The following is a 17,561-nucleotide window of genomic DNA, read 5'->3' as shown; positions in this document are numbered from 1 at the left end:
TGCAATATGTTCCCACAACAGAGCAACCTGCAGACATCTTCACCAAGCCTCTTGGCCTGATAAGTTTGTAAAATTCAGAGGGTCTATTGGTCTTGTAAATAGATTGAGCATTAAGGGAGGGTATTAGAATATTCCTATTTAGTATTTAATGCTTATTCTTTTAGCTGTTGCTATTTTTATTCTTTTAGCAGTTTCTTAGATGAAACTGATTGTTTCCATGTCCTACATAGAAACTTGATGTTTCTATTATTGTAAATATCTCTGTATTATTATTGAGCTTCAGCTTGCTCATCAATTAATTAATTCATTGGAAATCCATATGCGTGTTTCACACTGTTTTAACTTTTCAATACAATTTCCTCATCTTCTGGTTCGTCACTAGGCTTTTCTTCCTTTTGAGTAACTTCAATGGCACTTAGTAACTTGGCCCTTTGAGATGGTATCTTTAAAAGTTATGTCACTGGAATAGAAACCTTTGCATTATTAAACTAATTGCTTAAGTCAAAATTCAATTCTGAAATAGGAGGAGAAAAATTTCTGTGATTATTCCAGTCTTGGATATCCCTTCTTTGATAAGTCATCCCTTCTCGTTTTGCCATAGCAAGAATCTGTCTAGATGTAGGTTTTCCCCCAAAAATCTTAGTGACTTCGTCAAAATTTGTAATCATATTGTAAACCCCAGGATTATTAGGCCTATGGTCAATCTCTTGATTTCTCTCAATGGTGTATCCTTGATCCTCGATGGAGAACATATTGATTTGACCAGTTGTCCCTACATGTTCATCTCCTAACAGGCCACTTTCCATGATTCTCTTCACATATGGGCATGTGGCTTCTTCATGGAACTGATTACATGGCCTACAAAAAGGGGGAATCTGATCTACCATGTTGGTGGATTCCAATGGATTTGGATGCCTATGCTCCTGTTGAGGGCCTTTATTCTTTTGCCATCTATCATTTGGCCTAGGCTGTAATCTTTTCACTTGTGATCTCTCCATGGCCACCAACCTATTTTGCATGGCTTGCATTTCTTTAATGTGATTTTTGTCCACGCTCTCGATGAGTTGAGTTAATTCTTTAATAGGATAATGTGTAGTCTCTTCGTTGGCCTTGCCTTTGGAATCATTTGATTTTGATGGCCCTCTATTGAAACTAGGAATTTCAGATTTTCCTGATTGCTTTCTAGCCCTTTCTATCTTCAAGGCTTCATTTTGAGCTACACTTAGATTCGTAGGCTCCTTCCTCCTCAACTCATAGGCAGTGTCAACCCCAAAAGCATCTAGATATGAGCATAAACGAAATTCATCAAGAGGTTTAACAGTAGCAGACATGCTTTTTACTAATTCATTGAATTTCTTGTTAAAATCCTCCATGGTTTCATTCTCATTTTTCTTCATGTTGCTAAATGGCATTGGTCAAATGCCTATTTTCTTTCTTCTCTCCAAACTTATCTAAAAATGTAGTTAGAATGGCTTGTAAAGAGTTATATGAGTTAGTAGGTTGCTCAGTGAGCCAATCAAGAGCATCCTCTTCTAAAGATAAAACAAAAAGTCTCATCTTCACATCCTCATAGTTAGCAGTGTTACACCATCTAAAGATACAAACATTAAAGTTTTTCACATGTGAAGTAGCACTAATGGCATTGTGACCTTGAAAGGAAGACAACTTTTCAATAGCCTTGACTAATGGCATTGTGACCTTGAAAGGAAGGCAACATTTCAACAGCCTTGTCATGGATGTTGTGAGGATAGCCATTTATGTTAGTGAAGTCACAAGAAGCAAAAAGATCATTCATGATGCTAGGCTCTACTTGTTCTTGAAAAAGCAAATGAATATTAGAAATAGCCTCTTGCCCAAGACTAGCAAGAGCTCTACTATGAGATAGTCTATTCAACCTCTCTCTAAAAACCCTTTTAGGATCAGGAGAGGGGCTAACTAGACCACTTGAATTTCTCCTAGTAGAGACTCTTGCAAAATTTGGATTGAGTGGAGTCGCCACTTGAGCAAGAATCTAAATCTAAAGTTCAAAAATGCTAAAACCAAAAGTTTAGTCGATTTCTCAGGGACAAGAAAGCTTGTCCCCGGCTACGGAGTCAATAGATGTTGACCCTGCCACCTACACCTACCTACAAGTCAGTGAGAAAAGCCTTCAACCCCACAAGGTGTGGTTGGTGGCAGGGAACTCAGAGAAGGGGCTGTCACACTGAATCCCTTCTCTCTCTGTTTAAGCTATCTCTTAGGTTAGCTAAGGGGGGGGGGGTCCCTAATGAAAAGTTAAGTTAAAAATAGATGTGAGTTTCTAAGAGAATTGTTAGAGTTAAACAAATTATTTCTTTAAGATTTATAAGCAAAAAACTAATATGAGCAATAACCATCAATACACAAGATAACCCTGAAATACATAAACAACCAGTGCCTTCAAAGTGTTGCTCTTTAAGAAATGAAATTGTATTTGTTTAAAATGAAGTGAAATGCTTTCAAACGGAAAGCCAAAATAATCTTGAAAAGAAGACAAAGATGACATGAAAGAGTCAAAATGATAATCTACAATTAGTGTACAAGAAATAGATCAAGACATGTAAGTGAACTCCATACTTTTCTAGTTAAAACCGTGCTCTAGGTAGCAAATATTAAGGAGACCTAAGCATCTATGCTAGCCCTAATGATGCAACAACATAACTACTAGAGGTATTTATACTTCATTTAATGTTTGATGGAGTTTTAAGGCAATGCAATGTGCAATTAGACCTCTAGGAACATTCATTCACTTAATCTTTGACATGTAATGCATGCAATACTTCAAATCCCAGTGTTTTCAAGAATTCACATTTCAATTAGGGCACAATAAGACTTGACAAACATTCCATACATTAATCATGTAGGATTGTAAAGAAAATAACATGGAAATAACACTTACAAGAGAAAGCGAATATATCCATCCATCAAAACATCAAAGAGAAGCTCCAAAATTTGATAGCGAAGTTTCCAAACATCTAAATGCATCCAAAACATCCAATTCGTCCTTCAATTGTAGGCCTGAGTTCTTTTTCACAAGAGAAATAGAAATCCAAGCGATGATGAGTTACAAATGAGGCCTCACTTGTATTTATATGAGCCTCTAACAATTCAAAATTTTCAAATTAGCCTAATGAGCCCCTAAAATGACTCTATGCAAAATAACAATCTAACTAGTGACAAGCCCACCAAATAGATCAAGCCTTCCTAATGAGGCCGAAATGATAGAAAATTGGTGCAATATGGCCATAAGAAGGCCTAGATAAGTCCTCCATGTTCCAAATTGAAGAGGAGGGCTCTCATGATGATGACCAAGGGGGTTCCCCCTTGGTTCCAAGCAAAACATCTATGGTGCTCCCAAGTGACTGTGGGGCACAATGAATGGTCTCATGGGTCTCCAATTGGATCAACATGTCAATATTCCATCCATAAGGGAAAAAATGACGATACAAGCCCTCCCATGTCTCCCTAGGTGAGACAAAACGCCATCTGGGCCACTGGATCATATGCCAAGTGTCTAGTACAAGCAAGTGGTCGGCTGGGCAATGTGGTCCAAGTGCATCCTCATCTTTACATGAGTATGACACGAGCAAGTCAAATGTGGTGCTGAAGGATCCCATGGTGTGGCAATCAATGCTCTACTATGGAGGAGGCCCATGGCTCTCAACGCTCACCCTATAAGTGCCATCATGACCCTCTAGAGGGCTTAGATCCTGTATAGGGAGGCCAAACCCCAAGATGAAGACCCACTTGCAATCTTGTATAAGATCCAATGCGTCTCCTCACCTTCGAGTACAACAATTTCATTAGTGAAATTGAGTAAATGAGCTTACAAATCAGGGGCCCAAGTGGACACTTCATAGTGGCATGCCCTTCCAAATGGGCTTTAGAATGTATAGGTATCCCCAGGCTCAAGAAGGAGGTTAATAAAGGACCCTATTAGGTGGTTTCAACCTCTAAGGGAGTGATAGGTCCATGGTACATCCGTCGAATGGCAAGTGTCATGTGATATAATGATGGAAATGAGTAGGGTAGCAAGGGAAGGCTCCAAGCCACATGCCATGGTAAAAGGGAAACTACAATAAGGGAAGTCCACACATGGGTATATAGAATTCAAAGGGAGCAATCGTAGTACATGAGCTATCCCGACCTTTGTTTTTCCACCCTTCTTCATATGCCTTCTTCCTTTCATTGATTTTTCTTTCTTATAAATGCTCGGGGCTCTAGGGAATGAAAGCATGATGTGTAAGATATAACAATAATCACCCCTTTAAGGTTGGGCAGTTCATCGCCCACCAGGGGTTGGGACAATCATGGGTTCCTTAATGATGTAGGGGGCTCATATAGGTGATCCGGATTTAAACAGGAACACAACAAATTACACATATAACCATAAATACAAAGATGCAACAGAAATAACACTTCATTTCATTAATATCAAATACCAAATGATGCTTACAAACATAATGGAAATAAGACTAGCTCGGGTGATGGTAGCTTATCTCTGAGAAGAGATGTGGTGGCTACATGCCTCTGAATTGAGTTACAATGAGGCTCAAGGGCCTTTTTATTATTGAACAATAAGATAAAACCCTAAACAACCAAAACCCTAACCCGAGGAGATGTAACACCAAGAGTTGGGGTTAGTTGGACAGCCAACTTCCCGGGGTTGTAACTTGGTCATATTATCTCCGTTTGACGCGTATGATACCTCGTTGGAAAGATCTCTTCGAGGACCACAACTGTTGATGCGATTTCCATAGCAATCGCTAAAGGTATTTTGCCAAAATAACGTCGTTTAGGGCGTCAAAATGGCTTCGGAAGTTCAAGACCTGAAAAACTGCCAAAAATAATAAACTGCGCTACAATTAAGGAAACTGAAAAAAAAACTGAAAGAACAATGGTGAGGGTCCAAGTGGAATAGGCAGGTGGCGACCAACATCCACCTGGATCAATAGGGGCCCTAGGAACCAGGGTGATGGGTATAATGATAAGGGGTAGGGCTTATGTTTGGCTTTTGCCCATGTGCTAAATTTGTATGTCACGACCATCGTTTGCATTTTATGGTACATCTCCTGTTGTAAGTGGCCAAATTATGCGTTTAAATTTCTTTTTAGTTGCATCAACCTCCGAGGCATCGTTCTAGGCCTGAACCGAAGTGTGGGCAAGGGGAGGGGGATGCTAACTCCTTGTGGAACCAATGGAAAAATGTGGACCTAGATGGGAAAAGTGTGAAAGGGGGCTATAATGAGAAGAGGGGAGTGATGTATATGATGTCGGGAAGTGGGACCACACAACCAAAGTCGGGGTTTCCCATGTAGTGCCACTCCTAAAGCTAGTAGCCAATAAAGGAGATCCCATGGGACTAGGATACAAGACTAACCATCAAGTTGGACAAGGGGACAAGAGTACATACCAAGTCCATTCTTTGCACCAAATCCCCCCCACTAATTGTTGTCTAGACGTGCCCATGATAAGTAAGAAAAAATACCCAATTACATAATGAAAAGCCATACCTTTGGGGTTGGAAGGCCCACCTTCAAACATATGATCATAACAGATGGGCAAGGGCACATAATGGTTGGGTCAAGTGGGCGAAATGGCACATCGAGCAATATGGTGGCTGCAAGGGTCTGCTGGCTATTGACCGAAGACAAATCTAGGAGAAAATTTCTCGTATGGGTTGTTAGTTTTTGTAGCATTGGAGCGTTCTAGCCACGAAATTTGGTGGAGAGGTAATACATGAGATATCCAAGACCCATAAATGGTTTATGGAAATTCCACCTAGAGATGACTTAATTAGATTATTAACTAGTTTTTAAATATTTCCCAAGTCTAAACTTACAGAATATGTTTAATTAATCAGAATTAATTAAGTCAAGGTGAGAATCATCTAAAAACTCACACAGATCGACTTCAAGATGATCTTAGCCATTGGTTAAGTTTTAATCTTGGTCGTTGAAGTCTCAACAATGGATTATAAGAGGAAGTCGATGGGCAGATCGATTTCAAGAGTAGCAGCAGTCCGCTGTTGGAGAACCAGAGATTGAAACAATGAGTGAGGGACATGGACAGTGAGGCTGGAGGAAGTGTTCCAAATCCAACGATTGCATTTGCAGAGAGGCTGAGATTTCTCCAGGAGGCTGCGTAGAGGCAACGTAAAAGCCTCATAAGCAATTTGATTTGCTGAGAGGGGAAGACGTCTTCAGTTCCAGGGGCCGGGAAGGAGTCCTAGAGTGTCGGAGAAGAATTTTTCGAGCCAACAACAAGCAAGACGACTTGATTAGCAGTTAGTTCGGGCAACCGTAGCAACAAACAACTTCAGAGTGACGCGGTGCCTGCACAGGCCTAGTTGGACGACTTTTGTTTCAGAGGCTATCCAGTGTCGAAATTGCCCGCAGTGAGGGTAAATTCCCTCTTGTATTTTTTGCCAGAATTTTTCACTATAGGATAGCCAGATTTCGACATCCAGATTGTACTCATAATTTCTTATTGCTACATAATAATAAAAACCCTCACTGATGCACCGATTTTCCCAAGCTGGGTTTTCCGGGGACATTTCTCAAAAAATAACGGTGTCATTTTTATGTGCGTGTGCTAGTATTTTCTCAATTTCCAACGCTATTGTTTTCCGCAGTTTTATTTGTGAAGTTTGCAGTGTGTTTATTTCGATGTTGCCATAGCAATAAATTGAATAATTAATTTATCAGTTAGAAGAAATAACACCATTTGCTGCAATAGGATTTCAATAGTGAAATTTTCACATGGGTGTCACCCACTGGTGGCGGGTAACAAGACTAAGGTCTACAATGCTATGAAGCGCACTGTTTTGGGGTTGTGATGTTGTGAATTGTAGTAATTTCAGATTATATTTTTGAGAATGATACTATGAGGTTCACCAGGGCATGAAGGCTAAATATGACTAGGGTTTAAACTTTAAAGCTATGTTTGTGTTATGAAGGAAGGAGAGGTGTTAGAGCATGAAAGTTAAGGGTATGATGGTGCTGTGAAATGCATGAAATATGAAGCATGTACGTGAAGATAGAAGTACTTTGTGTATGAAGAGCTTAGGTTGGTGCCTATACAGGTCTTGCTAAGCTTGTGTTTAGCCAAGGAGATTGGTGTCTCCTGTATGTTGTTGCCTACACAATATCTTGCTAAGTTGTTGCTCTAGCAAGGGGGTCAGTGTCTCTAGTAGGTTGGTGCCACCAGCGTTGTAAGAGTAGGTTGGTGCCTACAGACATTTATAAAGATAAGTTTTTGTGGTTTTCTCATGGAAGGGTTTCATTGTTAAACTTTGTGTAATGTGGTTTTATTTTACATGCATTTAATGTTTTGAAGTTGATGAATGATTGATGAGTGCTCATTTAAAAAAAGAAAAAGAATCTCACATTGTTTCACCCCCCTCTCAATGTAAGCATAAGTTGAACATAAAGCTATGCACTAAAGTTATAAAAATGGTTGATTAACTGTTATTATGGTTATATGAATTATGGTATTGAAAGATTAAACTTAGTTTTTTTTCCCATAGGAAAATTTGGGTAGATCAACCCCAAAGGGAATCTTTTAAAGCCTGTCGGCTAGACTAGCAAGGCCTTGTTGGAATTTCTAAGTCTATCTGTTAGAAATTCTTCTTGTACTTTCTGATTTATTTCTTCCTACTTGTTCTGTTAATTAACAAATTGTTTACCATGTAAATATTAAAAATAAATACAAGTACAGTCTCAACACATACAGATCATCAACTGAAGGAAAAACAAGCACACAAGTGACACCGTTGTTTTTGGACTAATGTCCCTGGAAAAACCCAATGCGGGGAAATCGGTGCAAGTATTTGAGGGTTTTATTATTAAGTAGTTTTAGAATACAATCTGGGTGCCAGAAATGACTCACCCAACAGAGAATGCCCTCGGCAGTAGTACCTCTCAGTCGGAGATAGATATTTCGGCTAAATCTTCGGATGAATGATCCCACAACAACACTGCAACACTTCTGCTGCTCTTGTTACCCTGATAGGGATTGCGTCACCTCATCCAACTCTCAGCTCCAATCTGCCCCACGAAATCTCCCAACGTCAGCCTCTAGGGCCTGCGTTAGCCTCTCTGGCCCAGCGTCAGCCTCTCTGGGATCTGCGTCAGCCTATCTGGGATCTGCGTCAGCCTCTGGAGCCTCTGTGTCTCCCATGCTGACCCTCCTGACGCTCTGCGTAGCTCCTAGCTGCCTCTGCATGGCCTCTGGCTGCTTCTGCGTAGCCTCTAACTAGCTTTGTGTGAACCCTCTCTTGGTTTCTGCGCTGATGATCTAGGTACTATCTCTGCCTCTCTGCTACTGCATTCACTGCCCCTCAGCTGCAACTCTGATCACTCCTTCGATTTCCACAGCAAGCCCTGCCCTAGAAAATCGAATTCTTGATCAACTCGGTGTGTTCTCCAAGTGACTCTCAAGCCTCCTCTTATACTTCTCTCGTTGACAATTCAACAGCCGAGATTAAGTCCCTAGTCAACGGTTAAGATTAGATCTGGCTTGATCCATGACATTTGGACCATTCTAACTCAGTTTTATATTAATTCACATTAATATTTTATTTTCCCTAAGTTTAGACTTAGGGACTCCATTAAAAATATCAATTATTTTAATATCTCCCAAACTGGTTGGAGATCTCATGTGCTTTAGCCTCTCCACCAGTTTTCGTGGCTAGAGCACATCTGATGCTACCCCAAATCAATAGGCCTAACCCCAAGGGCGTTGAGGAGAATTGACCCTGTGACCTCCCGATCGGCGAGGTACTTAACAACGGGGACTTGACCAGTTGAGCTACCCCTTGGGGCTATTGATTAAACTCAGTTATTAGAATGGTTAAATAAATTTTAAGGCTATGCACAAATATATTAGCGTTAACCCCAATGCAAATTTATTGAATGATTTCGCTGTATGACATCTCATGTCACACCTAATGCAAAATAACCAATCAGAACGATCACCAATCATTTATATGGTATCTATCCCATGTCAGCCCCAATGCAAAATAACCTATGGGAAGGAGTGTTGATGATTTATGCATTATTGGTTTAGTAAATTTAACCACTGCGATGATCAATGAGAGGTTCAAGACTGACTGCCGTGATTTCACCATAGATGGAATTCTCCACAATAAGCTGTGAATTTTACCAAGGCAGTGGCAAAACCACATAATGTATCACCAAGAGACTTCACCCTTCCACTGATCATAATCCACAAGAACTATGGTGTTTAAGTGTCAGCAAATCCCTCGGAATATGTCTCATTAGAGAGGGATCGCTTCTGAAGTGGATCCTGACCACATATAGGTGGGTCCAGATCCAAATCTATGTCCAATCCAGGGATCCACTGATCCATGCCCCAAGGTCTGCGGGATCCAGTAGGATAGCTATATTTGGGATCTTGATCATTAGTAGCACCATATGCTCCCTCGTCTAAACTCTTCCTCTACCTCAATCCTTTAGAGATGTCACTTAACACCCTCCAATTTTGACGAAACTCGCTAATCCAGGTATTAATATGGTAGAACAAGCTTAACATGTTTGATCTATGACATTGTTTATGTGAAGGGAACGTTTTTAGTATTTTTTGTAGGATTGGAACCTGTGCACTATTCTGTATATGGATATTGTTTGGAAGTGCATTCAAATTGATTGTACTTTGCAGGAACAATTTCACTCAAAATAGTCCAGTTGGATTTGCATCAAGATTGTGTGCTCTGGTGGAAGCATTTTGCATTTCATTCGAGGGGCAATTTGTGGAGGATTTTGTTACAGGTTTACCTTTGCTTATCTTTTGTTTTATTCATGAATGCTGATTATTCCATTGTGGTTCTGAAGTGTATTAGTTCAATAAGCATGCATGTTCTGCTGTATTTACTTGCAGCTGAAAATCCACGCATTCAGAGTGTAACAGCATCAGCTGTTGTTCCTCCACCTACTGTTCTTGATCGAGTACTTAAAGATCTTTTCCATGAAGGTATGTAATCAATTACATTGTTCTTTTTGTTTTTGATTAGGTTTCTATGTGTAAATGTTAAAATAAATGATTGCTTTTGTTAACAGTTCTTCTCTTTTGTGTTTTCTCAACTATGCCTTGCAGAAAGCTGGATATTTTAGTGGCAATAATGTAATTACATTGATAAACTAGGAATTCAGACAGGAAATCTGGGAAAAGCTTTTTTCTTATATGTGTGTCAAGGGCAAATCTAGTCTCTTCTAATGAGATTGTTGAGATAAATAACAGATCAAGTAGAACAAGATCTAAGATTGATATTAGCAATATGGTTCTTTAGACACAACCTTTGCTGAACTATATCTGTGATAAAAGCTACCCTGAATCCTGACTCTCCCAATTTTTGGTTGCCTATGTCATGAATTCACTTACTAGTTGATTACATGATTGTCTTGAATGGTGTTTCTTTTGATAACCACTCTTGGGCTTGGGATTCTATTGTTTTTATTTTTTAATCAACTAATGAGTACATATGTCGGCCATGTATTTTAGTTGGACATTATCTGTCATGATATTTGCTGGAACACATTTGTTGAGTTTTTTAATTCTGTCTAAATCTGAAATCTCATTGTTCTTCATGTCTAATCCCTTGATTCTATGAGATATGACAGCTGTGTTTTCTGTGCATGGAAATTCACCGGATAGCCAATTGATATTAGATGTTATTACATTCCTTGCTAATTTATTAGAGGAGTGACGAGAAGCCTGCATAATGAGGCCATGTGTTTTGCTAATATGTTTTTGGGGCAGACCAAAATGCTCTAAGAGATTTTATACCTAAGGTTCTCATTGCCCTGCCATGTAAGTTCAGATAAATTGTATGGCTATGCTGGAGCTAATATGACACCATTAAATTTTCTTAGATGCTTTTGTTACACTAATGTTTTGTGATAACTTTTCCAGAGTTAATGTACATCAATAACTTTTCTTAAACACTATTGTTACATTAATGTTTGGGGTTCAATCACTAGTTCTATTCCTTGCCTAAGTATAGGTTGATTATGTGTAAGTAGCTACATGCCATTACTAATGGCAGAGACATTATGATATTCATATTACACTAGTGTGAGTACCTCAAATAATAAGAAACAAAATACATGTTAAATGCTTATCATTTCTTCCTTGCCTGAGAAAAAATTCCATGAGCCATGCCTATATTTTAACTCTCATGCAGGTCCAATGCCTGTTGAACACATTTGACATGTTTTTTGTCCCCCATACAAACTCTAATTTATTGTTTTTTAAGGACTATTTGATGTCTAATGGTTTATATGTATATCCTATATGGGTTTTTACTTAATTGTCGTTATGTTCGATTTTGTATATGAACCATTGCTATATACATTGGTGTTAGAGCCTAACTTAAGTTAAAATCCATATAGAATGATATATATATATCTTCGTGCGTGTGTGAGTTTGTGTGAGTTTTGTTTTTCCTTTGGAGAAATACCTTAACCAATTAGTGTATCAAAAATGACAATATTCAAACTACATTCCTAAGAATATGAAATCCGTTACAATTGGGTCTCAAAATAGATTCTAGAAGTCATCTTCGCAATCACAATATAGATAGCCTTATCCAAAAGCCCTATAACTGCATAGTCTCATAGAAGATTGAACTAGGGCAGGTTGACTTTGTTACCACCACCAGTAGGTGACCCCTATAGGAGAATTTTTCTCCTAGATGAATCTTCCGCTGGCAGCCAGCAGCCCCTTGCAGCCACCAGATAGCTCGATGTGCCACCATTCTCCGCCACCTGAGCTAGCCATTATGTGCCATCACCGATTTGTGATGATCGTATGTTTGAAGGTGGGCCTTCCAAACCCAAAGATATGGCTTTTCATTATGTAATTGGGTGTTTATGCTTGCTTTTCTTGGACACATTTGGACATGGATTAGTGGGGGGATTCGATAGAAAGAATGGGCTTGGATTGTACTCTTGTTCCCTTGTCCCAACTTGGTGGTTAATCTTGTATCCTAGTCCCATGGGATCTCCTTTATTGGCTACTAGCTTTAGGAGTGGCACTACATGGGAAACCTTGACTTTGGTTGCGTAGTCCTGCTTCCCGACACCATATATCTCACTCCCCTCCTGTTGAAATATGTAACTAGGTTTGGTCTTCATAATGACATGTAATCATGATTTGTATGTAATTGATGTAAGGAAAAATAATAAATTTATTTTTGTTCTTGAGACATGGGTTTCATGCTCAAAGAAATTTATTTTATAGGTCAAACTCCCATTGGGAACTTCTAGGGCTTGTCATTAAGTCAACAAGTCATAAGAGTCATTGTCATGAATGAAAGACCCTTCTTGGGCATGTTACATATTGTACAGAAAAATATTTGAGTCAAAAGACCCTCCAGGACCTTGCCTATGTGCTACAATCAAGGCGACCCTCCAAAGAAGCAAGTCGGCTTATCAAAAGGACACGTCGGCCTAGGGACAATGTCAAGTCGGCCCACAAACATGAGCAAGAAGCTTATATATAAGAGTCTAGCGGATCACCCTTATACACACTCACTCAAGCATTTCGTGGAAGCACAAGAAGAGAAAAGATAAATAGTGAAGGGTAGAAGAATTCAAGGAAAGAAAAAGCGAAGTTTGCAAGGACTATTTTGGGCTATACTTGTTCACACGTGCAAGGAGACTAGGGCTCAATTTACTGCAGCAGAACATAAGTACAATCGCCTCAAGAAGGCCGAAACAAGATAAGAAGAAGATCCTTCTTGCAAGCTGAAGTTACAAGGAGATCAGCTCAAGGCAAACAAAGGAGAATAAGGACTAAAATTGCCCTAATCCCATCACATGTGCGAAGGTTGCAAAAAGTTGCAGGATGCCGAGGGTTACAGGAAGAGAGGTTGAAAATTGTAGTTTGGTGTTGCAGGGTTGAAGTTGAGGACAAAGAAGAAGTTATAGCAGTATTAAGGCAAGATTGACTTTGTTTGACTTGGCAAGAAAGGGGCAAGGTTTGACTTGGTCTTAGAGGAGTCTTGGTCAAGGGTCATAGGTCTTGGAATTCGTCAATTGAAGTTCTATAAGAAGAGAAGAATTCTTGTGAGTTTTCCTCTTATTTGGAGAGGTTTTGGTCCTAGTTGATCGCCTATATCTTGTGTCCTTTGTCTTATTGTTCTTTATGGTTTGGTAGTTGTTTGATGAAGAGAATATTAATAATAATCAAATGAAAGAAGTAGTTAATTAGGTTAAGTAAAAATACATCACAAGTAGTTATCAAAAGAAGAGAAATCACCTAATCTAGTTGCCCCTAGATTTCTCAACATGGTATTAGAGCTAAGGTGACTACATCAAGGAAAGGCAACTTAAAGATCATCTAGGAAACATCAAGGACATCGAATCATCAAGAAGGGATTCATAAGGGCTGAACAAATTAAGAATCATTAAGGACTACTTAAGGATCACACCATCTAGAAGCAACAATAAGGCGAAGAACTCAAAACCCTAGCTCATCCGAAGAAAAGTTCTACACTTCAAAGCATTCTTGGGAAGCTTACAATCTTCAAAAGAAAGAAGACCTCAAGGACCTGTCATCCACTCAATCAAAGAAAGACCCTACATTTGAAGTATCTTGGGAAGGCCACCACACTCTATACTATCATCCAAGGAAGCAAGAAGAAGCATTGTCATCATCATCAAGGAATCTAGGTGATCTCCCTCTATTTGAGCCAAGGATCACTTTTGGAAGAAGACATCTTCATCAAGAAGACATCTTCTATTACCAACATCATCAAAATCAAGAAGGCATCAAGTTGATGATACTGTCATCAAGGAGTATCTTCACAAATAAGTATCTTTATATATATGTCTAAATATGCCTCTTCTCTACCCATCATCTAGGCCTTTCTGCCCTCATCTCCCTTCCTTTCCCCCTGTTGTAGCCTTATCACTCTCTCTAAACCCTATTTCTGCTTGCCACAACCTCTTTTGGGCTTCTCTCAAACCCTAGGCAACCCTCTATTGTAAAGTCAAGCCTCTGACTTTCTCTTTGGCTCAATCAGCCTTGAAAATCCCTCATCATTTCTTCTCCCGATTCACTGGGCAATCATATGATTTTCTGAGCTAATATTTCATAGGCGATAAATTTTTGGATAAATTGTTGTGGTTACAGGTGTTTCAGTTCTTGGAGGATTGGTGGTCATGTTTCTAGTCAGGTTTCTAGGTCTTGGGCCTCAAAGTGTTGTCTTCTAAACTCTCCTTTCCTCACTGTTATTACAGCAAGCTAATCATTTTCCAACAATGATAAAACACTAAGGAAAACACACAAAAAAATTAATCCACAAATTGCCTCAAACATTAAGGGATTGATTAAATAAATTTGGCACTTTATATTTGAAAAAATCTGAATTTAAGTATTAAGGGGTTTTCGCAGTGCATTATATTAGATATCATTTTTTGGGATTCAACTGCGTTAAGTAAGTCATTCATGTATGACCATTTCCATGAGAGTTAGTTGTAACTGACTAATTTCTCATGATTTTTGAATAGTCCACTTAGCACTCATTGCATCGGGTGATGCTCACAAGGGTGAAGAAGTGGGATTGAAACTAGTGAAATGAATCACATAACGTCAATCATCACTTCTGAGGCTTGCACCCGATAACTAGGACCAATGTTGCACTAATCGTTATCGGGATATTATCGGCGCGGGGAAAAAATCGTAAGAATTGGGTAAAAATCGGGAAAAAATCGTAACATACAAAAATATTCATTTTTTGTAATTTTTTTAATATCTAAAGCATCTACAACATAAAATAAATACATTGACACATAAATATGATAAAATAACTAATATATAAGATGTTTGATATCATTTTTAGTGCCAATTACATAACAGTGAATCATGTCCTGAATAGTAAGTCCTGACTCATGACTCCCAACTCAGCCTCAAAATATCAACAAAAAATATAATAATGTATCTCATATCATGAGTCATAATGTCATATACAATGAAATGAACCAAATGACTAAAGTTTAATACTACTGATTTCCTTTGCCTCTCTAGATGTAGATGTCGGTGGAGTTGGTAGTGGACTCTGCTGTGCTCTAGAAGCTGAAGAACTAGGAGCTACAGGAGGTAGACCACGTTCTCTATTGGTGACAAGGGTAGCTTGGGTCACCTCCTCCTCCTCATAAAAATTTATTTATTTATTTATTTTTCCCACGATTTTTATAAAAAATTGCGATTTTTCATAAAAATCGGCCAAAAAAAACCCTGATTTTTTTTTTTTTTTTTTGGCGATTAGTGCAACACTGACTGGGACTTCCTGGGAGGTCACCCGATGCAATGAGTTCTAAGTGGACTATTAAAAAATCATGAGAAATTAGTCAGTTACGACTACCTCTCATGGAAATGGTCATATATGAATGACTTAATGCAGTTGAATCCCAAAAAATGATATCTAATATAATGCACTGCGAAAACCCCTTAATACTTAAATTCAAAAGAGTGAAGGGAACTCTACTTGAATGGTTCATGAGGCACAATACTTGCTAAGGTTTTGCAAATGGGGTAGCAAGCTAAGTGGGCTTGATTGTGGGGAAAAATCCATAGTTAAGCGCGCTTGAGCCAGAGGCGATCTGGGATGGGTGACCTCCCGGGAAGTCCTGGTTACTGGGTGCAAGCCCAGAAGTGATGATTGACGTTATGATATCTAAAATCTGATTTTTTTTTTTAGGACTATTATCTCTGTTACAAGGTCTGATTCACAACAATGACTTGAGCATTAGTGTGCATCTTCATTTGAGTGTGCTCTTGAAGAATTAAGTAATTTTGGGACTGTCTAATGCATTTGGCCCAAAAGTAGTTCACTGTTAGCTCTCTGTTCTCATGAAATCACTTATTGTTGCCCTAATCATTCATTGATTTTGCAAGCTCTGCAACACAAGAAGCATAAGAAATTTAATTGTTCCTTGTTTCATGGTTTCATACACTATTGTGAAAAGGGTTGCTAGCTTTGAATTGGGAAGCTCACATTTAAAAGTACTAATGTCATCTTGTTAAATAAGCATAGGAGCTCATTGAACATTGATTCCTAATTCTTTCAAGTAATCATCATTGGCACTTAGGCTCTAAGAGACTTGCTAAATATAATACCTAATTGGGTTATCATCTTGAGTGAATAAGTAATCTTGCGCTCTTTTACTTGACATCATTGACTTAACTTGGAAGTATCTAATTGAGCATTGATAATATCATTGATATTCTCAAACATTGGCGTCTTGTGTTAGAATATTGTAAGGGCATTTACAAGTCTTATTGCTTCTTTGGGTAATTGTCATTGGCATATCATTTTGAATGATTGGGTAATTGTTGAAAGTAGATAAGTGCTCTGGTTTTCTTTCTTGCTATTTGGTCAAAACATATTGTGGATCTTGGCTAATTAGCAATCAAAATTTGGCATCTAAGGTTTAGCTTGAAGGTTGGTGAATACAATTGTTGAAGAGTATTGGCTAAGAATATTTGCACTCTCATTGTCTCTTACATCTCATATTGAATTGTATCTCTTGGTGGCACTTTGAAAAATTGGCTTTTGTCTCTTGAATATCATAAATAAGTACTTGTCGATATAACTTAAGATTAACCATAACTAAAGTGTTTAAAGCATTCACGATCTTACTTTAAGAATCATTCACTTATTTCACCTTGCATATCATTCTAAGCTAGTCTTGCATCTAAAACTTACCTTCATGCATAAGCTTGGTTGACAGACCTCTAGGGCCACCCTTCTCATCTAGCTTGAGGGGCTTGGCAACTCTTCGGTGGTTAACACGGTGACATTGCAGCCGTCAGAGCCACAATCTATGCAGTGCCAGAAGCATTGGGTGATAGGAGCCTAACGTAAGGTATCGTTAATCAAGCCCTTGCTTGCTTTTTGTTGGCCTCCTTCCCACAACCTACTGTGGAGGAGCCCACCTTCAAAACAGTTAAGGGGAGGTCACACTTAGATTAGGCATTTAATTAAAACTAACCAAGATCTTTGCATCACATCTAGGATTTAGGATTTGCATTTCATTTAGGTTAGTAAAGCATCAAAGCAACAATTGTCCATCTAGTACTTGGGCTTAATTTTATAAAGCAAGAGTGTTGACTGTGGAGTTTTTATCTATTGCAGTAATGGAAATTATTCTTCTAACTGTAAATAAAATTATGCAGTTTATTTGCTATGACAAACAATGAATGAAATCACAACTGTGATTTTCACCATAACAAATATTGCGGAAAATAAAATACTGAAAACTGAGAAATTCTATTAACACAAGAATTTTTGACACAGTTATTTTTGGACAATTGTCCCTGGAAAAAGCCAATGCGGGAAAACCAGTGCAATAGATGTGGGTTTTATTATTATTCTTCAACAACAATTTTGAGTACAATAATCTAGATGCTCATTTGACAATCTAATTTGAGGAAAATACTGGCAAAGTTGTTGTGAGAATTTTCTCTCACCCCACAACTAATTTTTGCCTCCGAAATTACCGCATTACCCTCTGCGT

At 38.6% G+C, this 17,561-nt stretch overlaps 1 protein-coding gene across 7 annotated transcripts in view; it reads left to right on the top strand.

The window, feature by feature from the left end:
• Positions 1-17,561, top strand: part of LOC149162252 (uncharacterized) — a 304,337-nt gene that overhangs the window by 86,929 nt on the left and 199,847 nt on the right. For 6 of the 7 annotated variants that reach the window (XM_089437182.1, XM_089437180.1, XM_089437179.1 and 3 more), the window contains exons 10-11: positions 9,700-9,809; positions 9,919-10,011. In XM_089437182.1, coding sequence (XP_089293308.1) covers positions 9,700-9,809; positions 9,919-10,011 — 203 coding nt within the window. The remainder of the gene's footprint in view (positions 1-9,699; positions 9,810-9,918; positions 10,012-17,561) is intronic. The other variant, XM_089437181.1, reaches the window with a different exon arrangement.

The sequence above is a fragment of the Pinus tabuliformis genome, chromosome 5_2 (genome assembly GCF_031772625.1).
Source record: "Pinus tabuliformis cultivar Carrire ecotype Pingquan chromosome 5_2, CPIR1, whole genome shotgun sequence".
NCBI classification, from domain to species: domain Eukaryota; kingdom Viridiplantae; phylum Streptophyta; class Pinopsida; order Pinales; family Pinaceae; genus Pinus; species Pinus tabuliformis.
The sequence above is the reverse complement of the archived record's forward strand: the minus strand, read 5'-3'. Positions and strand labels throughout refer to the sequence as shown.